General features: G+C 52.8%; 8 protein-coding genes across 8 annotated transcripts; 4 read left to right on the plus strand and 4 right to left on the minus strand.

Annotated features, from left to right (window-relative positions):
* Window positions 1-212: 212 nt before the first annotated feature.
* Window positions 213-3,314, minus strand: JN550_001945 (uncharacterized protein; the record flags this gene model as incomplete). The annotated part of the gene is made up of 3 exons (XM_049313185.1): window positions 213-1,884; window positions 1,943-2,516; window positions 2,567-3,314. The coding sequence occupies 3 exons, from the start codon at window positions 3,312-3,314 to the stop codon at window positions 213-215; spliced, it is 2,994 nt and encodes a 997-aa protein (XP_049176006.1).
* Window positions 3,315-4,555: 1,241 nt separating this feature from the next.
* Window positions 4,556-5,927, minus strand: JN550_001946 (uncharacterized protein; the record flags this gene model as incomplete). The annotated part of the gene is made up of 5 exons (XM_049313186.1): window positions 4,556-4,900; window positions 4,953-5,211; window positions 5,278-5,435; window positions 5,538-5,722; window positions 5,810-5,927. 5 exons carry the CDS (start codon window positions 5,925-5,927, stop codon window positions 4,556-4,558), a joined length of 1,065 nt encoding a protein of 354 aa, XP_049176007.1.
* Window positions 5,928-9,763: 3,836 nt separating this feature from the next.
* On the plus strand, window positions 9,764-11,030 carry JN550_001947 (uncharacterized protein; the record flags this gene model as incomplete). The annotated part of the gene is made up of 5 exons (XM_049313187.1): window positions 9,764-9,794; window positions 10,016-10,051; window positions 10,108-10,400; window positions 10,456-10,693; window positions 10,750-11,030. The coding sequence occupies 5 exons, from the start codon at window positions 9,764-9,766 to the stop codon at window positions 11,028-11,030; spliced, it is 879 nt and encodes a 292-aa protein (XP_049176008.1).
* A 517-nt stretch (window positions 11,031-11,547) lies between these two features.
* JN550_001948 (uncharacterized protein) lies at window positions 11,548-12,564 on the plus strand (the record flags this gene model as incomplete). Its single annotated transcript, XM_049313188.1, has 1 exon — window positions 11,548-12,564. One exon carries the CDS (start codon window positions 11,548-11,550, stop codon window positions 12,562-12,564), a length of 1,017 nt encoding a protein of 338 aa, XP_049176009.1.
* A 466-nt stretch (window positions 12,565-13,030) lies between these two features.
* JN550_001949 (uncharacterized protein) lies at window positions 13,031-13,827 on the minus strand (the record flags this gene model as incomplete). Its single annotated transcript, XM_049313189.1, has 5 exons — window positions 13,031-13,383; window positions 13,443-13,522; window positions 13,577-13,581; window positions 13,644-13,748; window positions 13,825-13,827. The coding sequence occupies 5 exons, from the start codon at window positions 13,825-13,827 to the stop codon at window positions 13,031-13,033; spliced, it is 546 nt and encodes a 181-aa protein (XP_049176010.1).
* Window positions 13,828-14,265: 438 nt separating this feature from the next.
* JN550_001950 (uncharacterized protein) lies at window positions 14,266-15,202 on the plus strand (the record flags this gene model as incomplete). Its single annotated transcript, XM_049313190.1, has 2 exons — window positions 14,266-14,518; window positions 14,568-15,202. 2 exons carry the CDS (start codon window positions 14,266-14,268, stop codon window positions 15,200-15,202), a joined length of 888 nt encoding a protein of 295 aa, XP_049176011.1.
* Window positions 15,203-15,841: 639 nt separating this feature from the next.
* JN550_001951 (uncharacterized protein) lies at window positions 15,842-18,645 on the plus strand (the record flags this gene model as incomplete). The annotated part of the gene is made up of 7 exons (XM_049313192.1): window positions 15,842-16,139; window positions 16,193-16,322; window positions 16,379-16,481; window positions 16,713-17,253; window positions 17,302-18,016; window positions 18,076-18,474; window positions 18,555-18,645. The coding sequence occupies 7 exons, from the start codon at window positions 15,842-15,844 to the stop codon at window positions 18,643-18,645; spliced, it is 2,277 nt and encodes a 758-aa protein (XP_049176012.1).
* Window positions 18,646-19,108: 463 nt separating this feature from the next.
* Window positions 19,109-20,307, minus strand: JN550_001952 (uncharacterized protein; the record flags this gene model as incomplete). Its single annotated transcript, XM_049313193.1, has 3 exons — window positions 19,109-19,278; window positions 19,361-20,018; window positions 20,239-20,307. The coding sequence occupies 3 exons, from the start codon at window positions 20,305-20,307 to the stop codon at window positions 19,109-19,111; spliced, it is 897 nt and encodes a 298-aa protein (XP_049176013.1).
* Window positions 20,308-20,656: the final 349 nt, after the last annotated feature.

Here is a 20,656-nt window from a genome sequence, read left to right on the forward strand (position 1 = left end):
TTAGATGAGTAATCACTCATCATCATCATCATCATCGTCCTATCATCATTCCGCATTAAGAAGTTCTAATTTCCCTAAACCTGTACGCCACTGAACACCATGGCGCCTACGCTCTGAGACGCATGGGGTGATATGCAAAGCTTCACGTTGCTTATCCGGCTACCCGCAGCGCTATATTCCTTTTCGGTCCTGTTCCCCGGATGCAAGACGCCTTAAAAGGTCAAGGTGCCCTGCAACGGCAGGTTCCGGCTGCTTCCACCGACGTTGATATCGTACGTCCCGTTCTGCAAGAGCCATTTCTGTGCAACGACATCCCAGACACTCAGATCACGTCTGTTGAGGTCAAATGTGACCGTGGTCGACTGCGTGGCGTTGATGAATGGCTTGTCGAAGCCACGGAGCTGTCTGACCGGCGCTCCCGGGATACCGACGTATAGTTGAGCAACTTCTGCGCCATCGACTTCACCGACGTTCTGGACTCTCGCGGTCACGGTGGCGAGCACATCCCATAGGTCAGACTGGCCGCCCTCGACAATGTCTCCGACGGGGTAGCTCGACGTGCCCGCCCCTTCCCGTTTGGTGATCTCGAGGCTTGAGTAGTTGAAGGTGGTGTAGGACAAGCCAAACCCGAACTCGTACCGAGGCGTAATATTCTTGGCGTCGAAGTGCCGGTAGTCAATGTATGCGCCCTCTGTGAAGTTGGACTGTGGAAACTTCACGAATATCCCTTCTGCCGGCGAGGGCTTCAGGAGGGCTTCATAGTCAGACTCATTATGAGCTACTGTGTAAGGCAGCTTCCCAGAAGGATTCGAGTCTCCGTAGAGAAGTGCCGCCAGAGCTCGGCCAGAGTCTTGCCCAGGAAGATGAGCGAAGATGACGGCCGTGACATTGGGATGATCAACAAACTGATCGACCAGGCGAACACCGGCATTGTGGAAGACAACGATTGTGTTATTGCAGCGATCGGCAACATGCTTGATAAGCCCGTCTGTAAAGTCATCGTGGGTGCCCGGTCGATCGTAGCCTTCCGACGCAAACGCGTTGACCAGGACTATACAGGCTTCGGACGCTGCATTGACGTAGGGCTCCGGACTGAAGAAATCCCAGAACAAGGCTGTCGAATCTTCGTATGCCCGAGAAGAGATGGCATCGAAAGGCGAGCTGATGAAAGCTGGCGTCACGGCACCACTACCACCACCACAGATGATCGTGCCGTCTGGGGCAATCTGCGGTATGTCTTCCAATGAGTCGAGATCGAAGGCACCGGTGATATAGCGACCGAGAAACGCTGATTCACCACCGAACATCCAGGCTGATGTTCCACCAGTGGCATTGTAGTTCCACTGATCGGGGTTCCTCGCGGAATAGCCAAACAATGACATGATCTTGGGTTTCTGCAACGGAAGTGCCGAGCGGATATTTTTGACGAGGACATGGCCTTCGACAGCACCATCAAAGAGAATCTGCTTGGACGACTCGTTCCTGGCGTCCACGATGGCGTGTGGTTTCGTAAGATCCTGCGGCATTCCTACACCAGGATCGGGAAAGCCTCGGTCTTGTCCCATCTGATACCAAGTCGCTACAATTCTTGTAACCATGTCGTCCAACCTTGACTCTGAGACGGAACCATTCTTCACAGCTGTGATCAGGTTATCGCCCCATAACTCTGCAGCGTTGGGCTGCACCATGTCCATTCCTGCATTGGCTGAAGCAACACCTGCGTGAAGCGCGCCCCAGTCAGATACGACGAACCCCTGGAAACCAAGTTCCGTTTTCAGAAGACCGTTCTGAGTTTTGCTGTTGGCACAGCCATAAGAGTTGTTCACACGGTTATAGCTGCACATGATGTTGCCACTGCCGGCTTTCACAGCGTCCTGGAATGGCCTTGAATGCATGAAGCTTAGCAGTCATCTCAGTATTGGAAGCACAGGACAAGACTTACCATAGGTACACCTCGTGCATGGTCTTGTCGTCGATATTGCTGGAAACTGCCTCAATGCCATTGGCAGGCACGCGGTTGGTCTCCTGTTCGTTGCCGATAAAATGCTTCGTGCTCGTGATGACTCCGACGGACTGGATGCCCAGTATTGTCTCAGAAGCCAAAGCCCCAGTCAAATAGGGGTCGGCGGCGAAGCCCTCCCAGTTCCTGCCGCCCCTCACGACCCTACCCACCGGCCCTACTACGGGGCCAAGCGCAACGTTGACGCCCTTGGTCCTGAACTCACCTCCCATGCCGATGCCTCTTTGCCGGGTTAGATTCTTGTTCCAGCTTGCGCCTACATGGATCCCACTAGGCCAGCCACTGACAAAGTCTGTCGCGCGAAGGCCTTGCCCGGCATCCATAAGGCACATTCCCGTGAAGTTGAGCCGTGGTACGGCGGGAATGTTGCCAGCACAGCCAGTGTTGGCACCCGCACCAGTGGTCAGACTGACCTTTTCTTCGATGGTCATATTCTGCACCAACGCCGAGGCTTTGTTGTAAGACTCGGTCCATGTACCGGTGCCAGACATGGTAGCTGATTTGTCGTCAATTACAATCCAAGTGAAGATAATCGCTGTTACCTACGTGAAGGATATACGGCCTCAGACTGGCCATAGAAATAGGTATCGTCGGCGATAGCTCCTGCGGTGCTTCCGCTGTCTCCATCACCGCCGTTGGACACTTCACTTCCTCTGTTTCGTAGAGCCAGTAGGCCCAATAGACCAAGCAGCGGAAGTAAGAGGATGAATATCAACAGGGCTTTGCCTCGCTTCTTCTGGAGTATGGGGAAGCGCTGCTGGAGTCGAGAGAACCAGCCCGTATCGTGGGCGGCCGCACCAGGATCCCTCTTCATAGCTGCTGTTTCTCGTGTATGCGACATGAGCGCATCACTGGCTTTGCTGCTCGGTTCATGGTTCCGCGCGAAACCGTCTCTCTCCATCGCGGCTCGCCGGGGCTGGGAGGGCGGAATACCAAGCTTCAAGTACGCGACGGTGAAATGCACAACGCGCTCTTGCAGAACGGCCGTGTAATCGTACTTCAATATTCTGTTTGCGCACAGATAGTTCGAACTAGAAGTCTGACAATCGGGGAAGCCACGGAAAACTGAAAACCACTTAGTTTCTGCAGAACCACCCATACTCTGGAGGGAGCAGAAACCAGTGTCAACAACATCATGATCGCTGTTTACCCCTGTCTTGCCGTTGCCCCGGCTGAAACTATCCCTGCCGGGCTGCCCAATAGCGTCGATCAAGCTGGAGACTGCCCCAAATCCTCCGAGACCGTGTCTTGACCCCAAGCCGTTGGCAGGGAGCTCGTCATTGGTCAATTCCATGACATGAGAGCCCCAGGCTTCCGGTACCACAGTACTCCAGCTTGCGGACAAAGTGTGGGGAGATCCACTACAGACGGGCATGAAGAATGGGTGCCCTACGTCCGAATAATGTACATATGTAGCCTGGAGACAGTCAGACGGATGACTTGGTCTCTCCATCACGGGGTTGGATTTATCACGACCACACATTTTCTACTTGTGTGATATTGCAGACAATCCATCGAAACGGTAGTTGAAGTGACCCATCCTACTAACTCGTGTCTTTCGGGGAGGTCATCAACGTCTGCGGTAGGCGAAAAGGGAGTCAACGCTTATGTGTGAACAGTCACTTGCGGCATACGAATGCCTAGCAGAGAGGGATAGAATCTCGATCAGCTTCCCGACCATTCTCTTTTCTTTTTTGGGTTTTGTGTTCAGCTATGTTTTCACCCATCTGCATACTTCGTATGATACGTATGGCTAACAGAGATGAGTTAGTACAACGTATTCACATCACTCTTTCGTCCCAAGATTAATCTTTCTGTCAGAAGGCGGCCCGAGAGAAGTAGCATTTGATCCGTTTAATTTTATTAACCACATGTGGCTCTATAAGATCATATGCCATCGCCCACGTCATTCGTCGTCGCGTTTGCTTAGGGCAAAGAAACGTTTGGAGGTATCGATCGTCAAAATGATAAAAATAAATGATAAAAAAATCAAGAGAGCCGCCCGAAAAAGTGAGAATATCGCTCCCGCTAGATATGCACATCGAGTCGACAGCCGTTCGTTAAATCTGCCCCCGGGCCGAGGCGACAGGTCGGGAGATTCATGTGTAACCCGTGAAGTAAGTTGAGTAGTCGTGAAGAGTGCAGCATTTGATATCCAAAGCCACAGTAAGCCAAGGCTGGAGGCCCATGTCCACACCGGGACACGCTTCTATGATGTAGGTTGTGTTGAGCGGGTGTCGGCGTGGTTGATTCGCACGTGAGATATGCGTATTTCGCGATAGTCGATAGTTCGAGACCAGCACTCAGGTGCCGAAGCGCGCGCTATATTCTATGCAAAGTCTCAGCCTTGGCTTTTGCTATGTGTTGCATCCACAAGGCACGTTAAGTTGGGCGGCTCCACGAGGACCGAAGGATCCAAGAAGCAAGAAGAGCATCTTCAATCGCTGGTGGGCGAGAAGTACCGGAGCTTGTGTTTACAGATGCAAACACAGGAAGAAACAGAGCCGAAGCTCGGTCTGAGGTCTGGAGACTGACTCACAAGATGAGCTGCTTCAGGTTGCGCTGGATGATCATGTCCTGCACCGAGCCCATGGTGATCTTCAGCAAGTTTGTATCGGTAGCGTTGGTGAAGTGGCCGTAGATCTCCTTCTCGGGGTTCCTGTTAAGAGCCCTGAACTTGTCCATGAAATATTTACTGGCTTGCTTCCAATCATCCGGCGGGCCTTGGTAGTCGACAAAGCCGTGGTTCGTGATCGGGCTCGACGACAGCTTCTCCTTGAAAAGATCCATCTTGTTGAGGAAGAGGATCAAGGCGGACTTGGTAAACCAGTGCGAATTCGCGATCGATTCCCACAGCATCAACGCCTCGTTCATTTGGTTCTATAGATCCTCGAGTCAGTTCTGGCCGTGAAACAGTGCCAGGCTCACTTACACCGTCCTTGTCTTCGACTAAACACTGATCATAACCACTGATGGCAACGAGGAACAGCAGGCAGTTAACATTCTCAAAGCAATGTATCCACTTCTTGCGTTCGGAGCGCTGGCCACCGACGTCGAACATCCGATATGTAAGCTGGCCCAGGTCGAAAATGGTCTCAGTAATACCGGTCGTCCGTAATCGCGAGCGCAGCAAGTCTTGATCGTTTGGCACATAGCCCTTGGCCCATAATCGGTCGAGATCGTCGCAAAAGCTACGGGCAAGTTTGTCAGCTGCGGGAAAAGCGGAAAAAAAAAAACAGGTTCAATCGCAAACTTACTATGACAAGTTGTCGTGCAGCGCGTATTCGTTGCCCTTCATGACAGCCTGCTGAACGCCGGAATCCACCCACAATGATTTGATTGGCTCGAGATAGTCGTCGGGGAGGTTGTCGTTCGGCGAGATCTCTTGGTCAGCGAGAACAAGAGCTTGGTTCTTCTGTTGTAGAGACAAATGGTTAGTTACTTGGGCTGAATGCTGATCGCGCACACAATTGGCCGTGCCAGTGCGCGTAGACTAAACATTCATGAGACTTCTTACCTCGTTGTCGGGATTCTGGAAACGAATTCCTTGATCGGTCATGACATCAAACAGGAGACGCATCGACTGTACAACATTGTTAAACACCACCGGCTTCCATTCAAGCCTCTCGTTCTTGCTGAATCCTTGTGCGTATATCAACTTCATCTGCTTCAGGACGGTTGACTTCCCCGATTCACCGGCACCTGTGCGACAAGCCCAATGTTAGACACAGCGTTTTGCGCCACGGTTTGAGTGAGACAGGATCCTGCCGCGGAGGGAGAGCTACGTACCCAGCAGAAGCAGCTTGACTTCCCTCGCCATTCGCTTCTCATCTTGGCGAATGATCTTGTCAAGCTCGCGAGACTTGTTGGCACCCTCCTCGTCTGTTTTCCTGCTTCCGAAACACATGTTGGCGGCAGCGACTCCAGCGGCAGTTGCTTCTGGGCCTCGCCAAAGTAGTGGCCGAGGGTCTGTCGTGCGCTGGCGGCGCGGGGTGTCGGCTGGCTTTGTTTTGCTCTGCTCTGAACAAAGCTGTTGAGCTCGTGTCGTGATACAGGCCCGGAGCTCTATCACCTTTCACCGACGACACAGTAGGCTACTGAGCTTTAGGGAGGGAGTGCGCCTTACAGCAAGGTGGAGATAAGAGGTAGCTGGGAACGACGCTGGATGTCGCTTCAGGTCGAATCGAGCTACGTGCCCCTTTCGCCCCAAACTAACGAATTGTCTCTCCAACTTAGTGTTTCGCAGTCACCAGTAGATCAGACTAATGCCGAGCTTATTATGGATTGCGCGATTGAGGTCGGAACCAGCAACAGCAAGCATTAACGAAGGAGCAGAATCAGATGGAGAAGGCCAATACGGTCTCAGCTGCTGCTTTATTATGCAAGCGGCAGTTTTGGTGTCTCAGGTTGGAATAAAATTGGCTTGTATGCTGCGGAAAAAGAGTGGCACGAAAAAAGACTAAGTGTCGAAAAAAAGAGGAGTGTCGACGATGAGGCCAAACGTCGCAGGGTCACCCGCGGACGCTGGAGTATTAAGGGGAACTCGCTTTAAAAACAGACCCCCGACATGTATCTCTGGTAGCTAAAAGTAGCGATCTGGAATATGCATGCTACATGACAACATGCGTCCACACCCATGAATTGGTTGCTTCTCGGGGCACCACACGAATCGATTTGCGCATACGAGCGGTAGCGATCAGCCATCCTGTCGCCTGATCCAGCGTGCGCACAAACGCATGGGCCGGGTCTGCTGGGGGCCTACAAGTCCTCAAGTGGTCAGTGATGCACAAAGCGTCATGCCTGCGAAGGAAAATTGCCTTGGGCGAGCGCAAAATACCTGTCCGGGGTGCCATGAGGTTAGGGGGGGGACCTGAGGCCGTTTTGGCCGTTGAACGCTGATGAGACATGTGCAGCAGAGCAGCTAGCAGGCAGGACAGTCGAATCAGCGCTGCGAAACGAGATCAAAAGTGGGTGAAAGAACCCTTACTCGTTAGCTGCTTTTTTGCTCTTCAGGGGAGCCGGAAAACCCAACACACCTAACCTCGAGGCTACAGGGGTCGCTAGACCAAAAGTTGCTTTCCTACCATGCTCCTTTCGAGTGTGGCACCCTTTTTCCTGCACGATGTTTGTTGCAATCTCATGACCTAGTCGGGCAGCAGCTTTGACTTCGGTCAGACTAGCAGAACTACTTAAGTAACTAGCTGATTCATTCCACTCCCGCGTAGTCTCTGGTTAATCATGGATTAGTAATTCGAGTCTATTGGGTTTGGTTACGGTACTTATGTGCAGATGCTAACTATCTATGTTCACAGAAACCGAGGCGATATCAGGTTGAGTATGGGAGGAAAACAACAGGCCCCTCGGGCGGCTCTAAGAAGCAGTTTCCCACACTGGTCATTTGGATAAATTTCCGTAGATGCTACCTAGCTCTCACGTTAGTGCCGTCCCCCCATGTGTTCTGTATGCAAGCTGCACACGCGGGTTGGGTGCGGATTGGTAGGATTTTGGGAAGTTCGTGCTGTCCCTTGGCCCACGAGCTGCGCGGATGGATCCGGCTCTCCCCCTGCCCGGGAGGGCTGTTTCCATCTCTGTGTAAGCTGCTAAGGAATCCGACTGAACCAGGACCCTGGAGCACAACGCCGACGTCCCGCTGGAAACTGGGGCGAGCCAGGAGGGGGCAAACGGCTAAACCTCTGCAGACTTTTGGAGTTACCAATATTGGGGCTATATTTCTTCAATGTCTGCTTGCTGGTGTACTTCCCTGCTTTGTGTATGCCTCTGCGTTTCGAATGGATGGTCGCGATGGCGATATGGCGATGCAACGATGCAACCCAAAAGTCTCGAGTTTGGTCGTTAAAACAACTCGCACGAGTCAGCCGTTGCGAACGGCTGTCTCTTCCCGCGAGTGGATCTGGAGCAAACCGATGGAAGAGCATGCTTGGCCTCCAGGCTTGGTGTGGCGGAGTGTTTGACCGGCTGCTGACTGGGGGCACAGGCTGCGAGACCTACTGGCCACTCACGACCACAGGCAGACGGGTTGTGTAGTACAATTCTTACATACCTGATTCGTAGGCAGACCTGATAGAAGCAAATATGTACGATAAAGCCCATGCTGACCACATCACTAACTCCCTGCTTCATACGCCCCCGGCAGTGATCGACTTGCAGCGGCCTCATGACAGCCAACCTCTCTACAGGCAGCCGGGAGGGCATCCTGGGCGTCCTGGGCGTGGTTCTCTGGGCCTACGACGACGGTGTTGTGTTGTAGTCCGCTGCAGCCTGCGTCTACACCAGATCAGACACGAGGCATGACTAGAACCGCCGAATCTTTGCACATGCTTCAAGCTGCAGACGTGTGGCGTGTTTGGATATCGTTCGTATTATTATCATGCCTCCCCTCTGATGTTTGATGTCGAAAAAGTCTACGAACGGTTGAATTCATTGACCTAATGAAGGAGGAGCAAGGGTCGTCGGCTGTTTCAGCCATTGCTGGGGCTTTCCCAATTAGGGCCTTGGTTACAACGGGGAGATCAGCCTTGCTCGCAGGCTGCGTCTTCGCACGAGGCACGGGGTGGCAGCTTGCCTGCACCGTGCCTAGTATTTCGTTAAGATTCGAGAGTTGTCCACAATGTAACCAATTTCTGCAAGAAACAACTTGTGTGCCTGGAGGATCAAGGCAGTGATGAATCATCCAGCGCGGCACGCACCGCATAGCATTTGCCGGCCAGTCCATTTACCGACCTGCATAACTGCGGCAAGGAGGCGTCCACGCTCGCTCAACACTCTTAACATACAGGTGCAGGAGGCCAGAAGGTCGCCAACGGTATCGATTTACGGGCTTCATGGGGGCAGATGCCATGATTGGGTAAATGCCCACTCCGTGGCCAGGCCTAGAGCCGTTCTCGACGATGGAGTACTTCGTACCCCAGCAGTGCAATCGAAAACGTCGAGGGCCTTTTTCTGCTGGTGCATGTCGTGCCTCAATTAAGATTTCTCGCCTAAGTCATTTGGGGCTACCACCCGCACAATACCGTGGACTGGACTGGGCTGGGCTAGGCACTGATGCCTCCTCCTCCAACGTGACGTGCCGTTGGGCTAGTCAAGCGGACCGTTCCTGGGAAACGATCTAAGACGCATATAATCGTAGAACCACGTGCGTACCGGCGCCTTGACAGCACTGCGGCTCCTCCGATGTCCTCCAATGAAGGGTGACGGAGACGACGGAACTTGGCTTTGGGTCCGTGTATCGAATCACGGACGCCGTGCTGAACGGTTCGGGCGCTAGTGAAGAGAGCCTTCCCGATCAGTTCTTCAGCAATCGGTGGGGGTTCCGGGTTTGCTGAGCCATCGGCTTGATCGGGGATTGCAATGCACGCCCGCCGTATCGGGGAATGAGTCTGACCGTCACGGGAGGCTACCGACAGGTATGAGACAAGTTGGATATCTTCGAGTTCGTAACCGCGCGGCTGTATAACAAACGTATGGTGCGCGACTGTGATGCGGTCGTCTTGTATTCGCCCATTATTATCTAAGCTTTGGCGCCCAACGCCGGCTGGTTGCGGCTATTTCGTCTCCAGCAAAAAATTTTCAGGGCAGAGCGCAAACTCTTGGATAATCGGGCAGCACCAAACGATCCACAATACTCGGGGCAGCAATTGTGCTTTTCTCAACATCGCATCTGCAAAGCAGAAACCCTCAAACAGACAATCCTTCTCGAAAACGTCCTTGAATAACCTTGCCAAGATGTCCGAAATCACTCACCCGACCATTAAGGGTACGTTGTTCCAATGTTTCGACAATACCACGCATCCCGACTTTCACATGCCTACCCCGCGCTAAAGTGGGATGGGTTTTCCCAAGGACGACTTGTTTGAAGGTCACGATCTGCTACATGATTTGATCTGAGACCATTCCCTTTGCCTTGTCGTGACTAGCATCTTATTCAACACTTTTGATTTTTTGTGAGAGATGGGCAATTGGGCTAACAGATCGCAGATGGCTGGTTCAGGGAGATCTCTGAAATGTGGGCAGGTAAGTCACGAGTAGACCATCAATATCATGACTGATAGGACTGATTAGCCACACAGGTCAGGCCATGACCCTGAAGGTCAAGAAGGTTCTGCACCACGAGAAGAGCAAGTACCAGGACGTCTTGATCTTCGAGTCGGAGAAGCACGGCCACGTCCTGGTGCTGGACAACGTCATCCAGTGCACCGAGCGTGATGAGTTCTCCTACCAGGAGATGATCACCAACTTGGCCATGATGTCGCACCCCAACCCCAAGAAGGTCTTGGTCATTGGTGGTGGTGACGGTGGTGTCCTCCGCGAGGTTGTCAAGCACGAGTGCGTCGAGGAGGCCATTCTCTGCGACATCGACGAGGTGAGCTCCAGCCACCCGGCATATTTTGAGCTTCATGTGCTAAGATTGAGTGCAGGCCGTCATCCGTCTCTCCAAAGAGTACCTGCCCGTCATGGCTGAGGGCTTCAAGCACCCCAAGACCAAGGTGCACGTCGGTGACGGATTCAAGTTCTTGGATGACTACAAGAACTGCTTCGATGTCATCATTACTGACTCGTCTGACCCCGAGGGCCCTGCTGAGAGCCTGTTCCAGAAGCCTTACTTCCAGCTCCTGCACGATGCTCTCCGCGATGGCGGTGTCATCACTACTCAGGGTTTGTTGCTCTCATGCATCCACGCTTTTGTTCAAGTTACTGATACCATGTCACAGCTGAGAGCCAGTGGCTGCACCTGCCCCTGATCCAGCAGGTCAAGAAGGACTGCGCTGCCGTCTTCCCCGTTGCTGAGTACGGCTTCACTACTATCCCCACCTACCCCTCGGGCCAGATCGGCTTCATGGTCTGCTGCAAGGAGGCCGGTCGCGATGTCACCAAGCCCCTGAGGAAGTGGACCCCTGAGGAGGAGGTCAAGCTGTGCAGATACTACAACTCCAAGGTTCACGAGGCCGCCTTTGTCCTGCCGACCTTTGCTGCCGAAGCCCTGAAGAAATAGGCTGCTCTCCCAAGGAAAATAAATACCAAAAACATGAAGTTGACGATCAACGACTGGACGATATTTTGTAGAGAAAAGACAAAAGGGGCCATAGGGGAATATTGGAAGCACTGCTGAACTCAGAGCAACAGCGTGATGCTGGTGCCAGCCAGTGGTCGATTTGAAGCTAGACATGAAGAAATCAACACTACTTGTATTCAATGACATCTAAGGTTGAAGTCAAAGCCATGAAGAAACATGCGCGCCTTATATGACTGCCTTTTGAATGTAGGAGACCAGGCTCTAGGCGCATAACATAGTGAGTAGTATGACAATCGGTACACCCTGTCGGACGTGGTCTTATCAACTCCGACAAGGAAGGCCAATCCGCTGATTGCATCATTGTTCCCACCCCGCAGTCCGCCCCGCCAATGCGTCGGCCTTAGCATAGGAGGGCCTATCCGGAGCCCCTCAAGAGCTACCAATTTTCCCGATCTCGCTTCCATTCGCCGACCGGCCCCGACGATATGCGGTCGCCATGAGGCCATTTCTAAAGACCTTGAGAGTCTTCACCAGGTCTTTCCCATCCTCTTCGCCAATTTCCTGTCTCGCACCCCTGGCCCGCACCATGGCGACATCTACTGGACCGGTGCTCAAGCAGCCCGTGAAGCTGGCCTGCATCCAGCTCGCCAGCGGCGCCGATAAGGCCGAGAACCTGGCGCATGCGAGGGAAAAGGTCCTAGAGGCTGCCCAGGGCGGCGCGAAGATCATTGTCCTTCCGGAGTGTTTTAATTCGCCTTATGGGTGTGATTACTTTCCCTCCTACGCAGAGACTCTGCTCCCAAGCCCGCCTTCCAAGGAGCAGTCGCCCTCCTACCATGCGCTCTCCGAGATGGCCGCCGAGACGAAAACGTACCTCGTTGGCGGCTCGATACCAGAGGCGGACCCAAGCCCCGATTCAAAGAAGTACTACAACACCTCGCTGATCTTTGGCCCGGACGGCAAGCTCCTTGCTAGTCACCGGAAGGTCCACCTGTTCGACATCGACATCCCGGGGAAGATCACCTTCCGCGAGAGCGATGTGCTATCACCTGGCAACAAGGTGACGCTGGTCGAGCTCCCGGACTACGGCAAGATTGCCATTGCCATCTGCTACGACATCCGGTTCCCGGAGTTGGCTACCATTGCGGCGCGCAAGGGCTGTTTTGCCCTCATATACCCAGGCGCTTTTAACACGACGACTGGTCCGCTGCACTGGGCTCTGCAGGCCCAGGCCCGCGCGATGGACAACCAGATCTACGTCGCCATGTGCAGCCCCGCGCGGGACGTCAACGCCTCGTATCACGCCTGGGGCCACAGCCTGATCGCAGACCCCATGGCCAAGATCCTCGTCGAGACGGACGAGAAGGAGAGTACCGTCAGCTGGGAGCTCGACGGGGCGAAGATCGAGGAGACGCGAAAGAATATACCTCTTGTCGGCCAGAGAAGATTCGATGTCTACCCCGACGTGAGTGCGGGTAAGGTCCGGTTTGACGAGCCGGATGTGCCCAAATAGATCAATATAATTTATTCATGAGATCATTCGAACTCTCTGACCTATGCAAGCGTACATCGCTGCACATGTTTATTGTGGTTGAAGTTTTTAAGAAGTGATTGGACGCAAGGGCTTTAGGCATGGTTTTAAGTGACTTTGCAACGATTGGTACTCATTCATGAGGTCCCTGGGTCTGCCTTCTATAGTGAATCTAACCATAGCAAACCTGAGAGACGAACCTCGAAATACTCCGGTCATTGGCGGATGTAGAAGAAGTTCCTCTTGCCCCTTTTAGTCTTCCTCTGTCTTTCTGAATAGCTTTTCTTCGCCCAAAGCCGTAATCCCTCAATGGATCGCTGTCTTACTGGTGCAGCTGGGCTGGCAGTACACGGCTATGTATCCATTGATTAAGATAGCGTATAGTCATACAGGCTGGAATCCTGATTTTGTCCAGGGCTGGGCGGTCCAGGTTCAGCTCAGCTGCTGTTCACCAGTCGCAGCCCTTTCCTACGAGCTCTGCTAGTCGTTCCAGGTACTTCTTGTCAACTTCGTCGAACCCGTTAAGCTCTGCGCAGTCTACGTCGATGATGGCGACCAGCTTGGAAATTGCCCCTTCCTGAACCGTGATCGGGACGACGACTTCGCTCCTGCTGTCACCGTCACAAGCAATATGGCCAGGGAACTGATCTACATCTGCGACAAGTTGGGTTGTCTGGCTCGAGGCAGCAGCGCCACATACCCCTCGGCCAAAGGCAATGCTCTGGCAAGCGACTTTTCCTTGGAAGGGACCCAGGATGAGTTGCTGCTTGGGGCTGGCCTTCGGGTCTAGTGTGTAGAAGCCTGTACTGCGGATGAGAACCCAGGGGGCATGATAGTTGTTGGGGATAAGTATTGATTACCTGCCCAGTTTACTTGGTTGCTCGGAGCTGGCAACGACTTATAGGCATGCCACAGCAACGAAGCGACATTTGCCGTGTTGCTTCTGAAAGTCAGCATTGGGCATTTGTGAGCATAAGGCTACTGGCAGACGTACCAGACCTACATCATACCCAAACGTCAGTGCCAAGCACATTCTACTATATACACGAGGTGCGGCTTACCCAGTTTCTCTGTTCATAAAGTAGACCTTCGGCCTGAGCGAGCACCTGCTCATAGGCCTCTGCCTTTGTGACGCCTTGGGCAAAATTTGACGCGTCTGCGTGGACCTAGTGAGAAAATCTGTTGAGCGACTTTGGCCTTTGAGGGACACACAGAGGTAAAACTAAAGATGCTTCAGCCTACCATCTTTGAACTCGGGAAGTTAAACCAAGCTTATACTATTGACTGCCTAATAGCCACTGATAGAGGGAAAAACAGGGCTTAGGTGTGGCCTCGTCCAACAGTCGAAAAGGTATAGAAGCAGCGGATCTGTGTGCCAAGACCCAATAGGCGAAGAATTCTGCCCCCCAACAGCACGCCATTAGCGGCTGCCCCACTACAGGCCACCGAACCCTTGCTTTGGCATCTTATCGTGTGGTGTCACGCACTGCACTGTACTGTAGTGTCCGTCCGGATAACGCATCCTATCTTTGTGGCGTATGAGTGTCTAGTGTCAAGTGCGCTTACGACCGGGAGAAAGGGGGGGGGGGGGAGGAAACATGATAAATTTACATACGTCTGACATCTGCCCCCATGTCAGCTGCTGGACGATCCAACGTTCTTGTTTGTGGTCACTAACCGATCATGTCTGCGCCCGGATTCTGCCCCGACTGCTTCACGGGGACATTGAGGGGCGACGCCGTACTCACTGGCACTGTAGAGCAGATTCACGGCCTCCCAGTCTATGTTGCAAGACCGGGAGGCGGCGTCGAGCCGAAAGGTCTAGTTGTGATCATCTCAGATGGCTTTGGCTGGGAGCTGAAAAACACACGAGCGCTGGCCGATAACTACGCCAAGCGAGCCGAGCTTTTGGTATATCTACCAGACTTCATGAATGGTAAATCTTATTCAATTGACTCTTGCAATTCTGTCTAACTTACCCCGAGGCTGCGCGCCTGATGTACGCCTCTTATCGGCAGGAGATGGTCTCATGGGCCCATCACCTAGCTGGTTTACGACTCTGGTCATGAAGCCATACTGGGCGTTGCGACTCTCGGTCGCCATCATACCATGGTTGTTCTGGACGCGCGAAAGTGCAACAAGACCCCGTCTCACCAAGTTCTTCCAGGATCTCCGATCGAACCCTGCTCCTTTCGAGACCCAACGCCTCAAGATAGGCGTGGCTGGTTTCTGCTGGGGTGGCAACCATACCATCTTTCTCGCCAGGGATGAACCTCATACCCGAGTATCGTCTTCGGGCTCGGGAGAGACGCTGCCTCTCGTTGATTGCGGCTTCACGGCGCACCCTTCGTTCGTCACCGTCCCAAAGGATATCGAGGGGATCCGGCGTCCCATAAGTATTGCCAACGGCCCAGATGACCAGTTTTTGGGCCGTGAAAACATGGCGGTGTTGAAGCGAATCCTGGAGGCGAAGGAGGACAACGCCCACGAAGTCGTGGTGTACGATGGTGCCAAACACGGCTTCGCCATCAGAGGAGATCCAAATGATCCGAAACAAGCCGAGCTCGGTGCACAGGCCGAAAACCAAGCGGTCAACTGGTTCAAGAAGCAGTTGCACTGATGGCTCCTCTGTGATCGAGTCTGCGGTTCTTTTTGTGGCATTATCCTTGGTACCACTTCTTGGTTCGAATTTGGTTGTTTCCCTTGTTGATCAAGTAAGTCTATTGAGCAGTTTGATCTATAGACCACATATGGTCCTTCTAGCTAAATATACCTCTTGTGGAAAAAAATAAAATAAAAAATCGTCCACAGCTGCATATCTCTCATTTTTCGACGCCCTGTGCTCACACCGGCAGGAATACCTTGGCATAGCGACAATTCTATAAATAGAAGTCTACCTAGTGCCAACGCCCAACGACCGGGACCGACCATCTGGGTGCACGTTGAAAGTAAACGTCTGCAATGCTTCTTCACGACCATCGATAACAGACTGCGGCGTTGATCATTTGCTCTATTGAGATCAAGCGCGCCCCACTGGTCCTCATAGGCAACTGCAAGGGGGTATAACGCAGTTAGTCCGCTCCGCTCACAATCCACAGACCTGAGCTGATCTCAGCCTAGGTGTTGCACACCACGGCCGAGTTGGAACTTCTTCGCGACTGAAACGAGGTCGACAAGCGTCGCTCGCTACTTCACTTTCTCAACTGCAGAAGACATGATGGGTTGAGTCCACACTACCAATTCAAGTTCACAAGACGCGATGCACCTCGTCGCTCTTGTAACGGCATTGCTCACTGCATCTGCAACAGCGCAACACATTGGGGAACAGCGCGCATCTAAAGCCAAAGGTCTCCGAGGAGATCTACTTGCGCGCGATGGCTGCTCGGGTCCTGCAGTAGGCCGTCCTACCACTTGGTGGCGAGCTGCAATCCAACACAATGGATCAACGCCTACCGCCGGAGATACTACTTACCAATACTACCGTACGGTCATCCAGTATGGCGCGGATAACACAGGCGCGGAAGACTCATCCGAGGCGTTCAACAAGGCCATCAACGGTCCGTCTGTTCTGGAAATGTTATTGGTTTGTGAACTAACAATAGTCTTGAAGCATGGAATCGGACTGGAAATACTGTCACGACGATGCCAGCCTACATCTATGTGCCACCAGGCAAATACAGGATCAAGGCATCAGTGCAGATGCTCGTTTCAACCTATCTGATTGGAGATCCGATAAATATGTCAGTCATGAAAATATATCGTCATACTGTGAATCGATCTGACTGACGAATGCTAGACCTACACTGATAGCAGACCCGGAGCTACAGGAAGACCCAGTCATTCATGGATATGATTCACACCAAGGAGATGGCTCCGCGACGAAGAATTTCTACATGGCTGTAAGAAACTTAATTGTTGACACAGCAGAAATCGCGAAGGCAACGCAGGCTGTTGCAATTGATTGGTCGGTATCTCAAGGGTGTTCGATGAATAATGTGCATATTACGATGCCAGATGGTTCGAGCCACAAGGGCATAACCATGAGTGACGGTGGCTCAGGGGTCATCATTGCCGATTGCGTACGTATAATCTCTTGCGCCATTTGCAAGAGATCAGCTAACCCGAGACAGACATTCAAAGGAGGAGCGGTAGGAATTCAGCTCAGAAACCAGCAATACAACTTCAAAGGCCTCACGTTCGATGGGTGTGGCATCGGCATCAACATCACATCAGTGTGGGTCGCTACCTTCCAGGATATCACTTTCGCCAACTGCGACTATGGGATCAACACAAGCACTGCCGTTGGTGCTATTTCAGTCGTGGATTCCTCCGTGAGTAACTGCGACGCAGGTGTTCATGCCTTTGTCTCTGGAGGCGGGCAAGGCTCTCTCACGCTGGAGAACTTCCACTCTGACAGTGGTACGGTTGCCGTCAAGTCTCTTGGTGGTGATGTTTTACTTCAGGACTCGGTCCCAGCTGGTCAGAGTTGGATTATGGGCAATGTGAATCCCGGAGGTCGCCAAAATGGCAAGTCTCATCAGGTCAATAGACCAGCATCGCTGCTTTCGAACGATAAGTACTTCACTACAGCTGCGCCCCAGTATGAGAGCTACGATATAAGCGAAGTCAGAAGTTTGATGGGGGACCCTGAATACCCTGTCTATGGCGATAGTAAGTCTGCAAGAAACATGCTCGAAACTACAAGCTTACCAAAGCTAGATGCGCATAATGATGGACCCAACATCAACGCAGTATTGAGAAAATATGCGGGTTGCAAGATCATCTTTGTCCCTCAAGGAATTTACGTCACCGAGGAGACTATTCACATCCCGTCAGGAACTCGCTTGGTTGGAGAACAACTTAGTACTTTCACGGGGAACGGTTCAGCATTCTTGAACCCCGACAGGCCAACGCCCATTTTCGAGATCGGAAATCCTGGCGACAAGGGATCGGTGCAGATCTCTGACATCCTTGTCGAGGTGTCTGATGTATTGCCAGGAGCTATCTTGATGCAGGTAAATATGGCCGGCAACAGTGCTGGAGATGTGGCTGTCTGGAACACCGTCCTCCGGGTCGGAGGCTCACGACACACGCGTATAAGTACCGACTGTACAGAGCCGGATACCTCAACTTGCAAAGCTGCGTTCGCATTGCTGCATGTCACTAGCACTGCATCATTGTATGCTGAGAACCTCTGGGGCTGGGTGGCCGATCACGGGCTTGATGGGCCTGAGGCGCAAAATATCGCGGTAGGCCGGGGAGCACTGATTGAGAGCACACAACCTACCTGGCTTGTCGGGTCTTCGTTCGAACATTGCACTTTGTATCAGTATTCTTTAAATAAGGCGTCCAATGTCTATATTGGACTCCAGCAGACGGAAGCTCCTTACTGGCAAGGACAAAATCAGCCGAACTACGCTCCCGCACCATGGACGTAAGTGCCTCATTCCCCAGGGAATCTAACTATGTCCGAGGCTAACATCAGGTTGCCAGACCCAATACCACGTATGGTGATCCGACATTCGCCAATTGCGCCGACCAAGGTGCCTCGGGGAACGGTCAGTGTTACCGGGCCTGGGGCCATCACGCCGTGGACAGCAGCAATGTAATCGTCCACGGGTCGGCGCTCTGGGTTTTCTTCAACGGCATGAACAACAACAAATGGCAAGGTGCCGACTGCAAAGACTATGGCTACATATGCGAGGTCAACATGATATATCTGAGCGGTGCAAAATCAACCTTCATGTACTCACTCAGCAGCAAGTCCACAGCAAATCTTTTATATGACGCTACTGACGGAGACGTGGACTTGACGACACAAGAAGACAACCAAGGCGGCTGGGGCGCTGTACTTGCTGCATACCTCAGGAATTCGGGCGTGGAAGCAGATAGGTGAGGACAACCCTGTTTCATTCGAGCATCCCCCCTTCCGAAACCGTTGTGAGTAAACTGACACCAAATTCTACATCTAGTTCCGAGGAGTCGCTAGCAGTCGTGAGCGCCTTGCCTTCTCTTGCACTAGTTATGTCTTCAACACTCTTTATGGTCCTGGGACTTTGTTGAACCGAAGCTCCCAAGAAAGTGAAAGGGTGATCCGCACAAAAGTTTTCTGAATTTCACATCGGAGCTTACGCGACTATGCCACAATTTCTATTCATGTAAGCTAGGTATGGAATTAGAGATGATAGATATCGGATGATAGACCCCTAATGCGGGCAATCGAGCCTCTATACCTTTGTCCAAGTATTTCATGGGGATGCTTCCAATAGCCGGCTGTGATTATGGTCATAAGGTCTGGTGAATTAAAGGAATTAGCAGGAAATATGTAATTCATTCTTTGCAAGACCCCCGGGGGTAGCTACGGCAAAGCTATCTAACTTGAATCACGTTACTATATATATGATTTTTTCTGGCGTCGAAGGTAAATGGATAACGAGCCAAGTCCTTGTACTTTATTCACACATGATGAAATTGAGGCTCTCTACTTGCTCCCAATCCAGGGCTGCTATCGGGAAGAACTCAGTGTTCACTTCGTGAAAACACCCAACACGTGGGGAACGGAGTGGTGCCACGGCTCGTCCGCAGGTTGGCCGACGTCAATCTTGGCCCAAGGACCAGCCTCTCTGAGGTATTGCTCGGTCGGGCGGCATAACTGGCATCCGCCAAGGAACTGCGGCCAGAACAGGTTGACGAAAGCTGCGACACAGGCATCAGCGACTGATCTTGAAATCCTATACAGAGAAGAAGGAAGGGGATAAATTCATGAATGACGACGTACCCTGATATGCGCGCATGCCCCAGTTCACGTCAGTTCGGACGTGTTCGTAGACGTACCAGCGGCCGCCCTTTTTCAGATACCCGTACAGCTCGCGGAGGTTGTGCTGCGGGTCGGGGATGCTGCACAGGCACAGGATCGACACGATGCAGTCGACGCTCTCCTTCTCGACCCGGCCGTCCCACTTGGCCGAGGGCTGGCCCAGCGCCTCGATGCCGACGGGCACGATCTCGTACACGCCATCGAGGCCGGCCTCGGCGATCTTGCGGCGCAGGCTGGCGTGCTGCCCCGGGTTAGGCTCTACGCCGTAGACGCGCGTGACCTTCTTCCGGGCGCCGCCCGACGCCGCCTTGCTGCCGTCTCCCGCCGCAGCAGCGGGCTTGAGGTGGCGGTCCGAGAAGATGTCGACCCAGAACCCGCTGCCGGCGCCCGTCTCAATGCAGACGCCGCCGATGCCGGGTCCCGTGGGCGCGGCGACGACCTGGCCACCACTGGTGCGGCCCTCGAGCAGGGGAATCACTCGCGCCTCGGCGCTCATCTTGACATTGGGGCCGGCCCAGCCCCAGAAGTGGCCGAACCAGGCGTCTTGCAACGCCGAGGGCGAGAGGAGCACGCGAAAGTTGCGGTCTCTGAGGAGTGAGACAACGGTATGAGGTAGCCACTAGGTACGGCGTTAAGTCAGCATCATTGTGGGCATTCTAATCTTGATTGACACTCATAAAAAAAGAGTAACAAGAATACAGTCAAACATTTATTGCGTGTGTCCTGCTTTTGCTTCATTGACCATAGCTTAGGAGAAGCAAGTACATGGGGCAATGAGGACGTCCCGCTGGTTTTATGGTTGGGAACTTGAAGAACAGAGACGGACTGAAGATACTGACAGATGCGGACAAGGCCATGAAGTGCCAAGGATCAATCAAACTCCAAAATAGTTCACTCATAGAGGCCATGATGGAGGACATTGTTCATCCAATAGTGGGAATCAAGCGACGACGAGAGTGAGTCAAAGTCGAGAGAAGAGGGTGAGATATAATGAAGATCGAGGGTCTGTTGCAAGAAAACGCAATGCCTTGAGAATAGGGTCTTATTAAAGACGAAATACTCAGAGGGGAGGGTGCCAGTTGGGGAAAGCACCAATATTACTCCGTATAAAACAAGTGAAAGGCGTGGGCCCCGTTTTATCGTCTCGAGTAGGGCGATATATTGGGAGGGGAAGAGAACACGGAGCGCTTGAGGTATCGGCGGGTGAGGGCGTCCGGTCTTATATGGGATCAGGATTGGGATGGCAGAATGCAGCTG

The sequence above is a fragment of the Neoarthrinium moseri genome (genome assembly GCF_022829205.1).
Source record: "Neoarthrinium moseri strain CBS 164.80 chromosome Unknown scaffold4_Wmoseri_CBS_16480, whole genome shotgun sequence".
In the NCBI taxonomy this organism is placed as follows: Eukaryota; Fungi; Ascomycota; class Sordariomycetes; order Amphisphaeriales; family Apiosporaceae; genus Neoarthrinium; species Neoarthrinium moseri.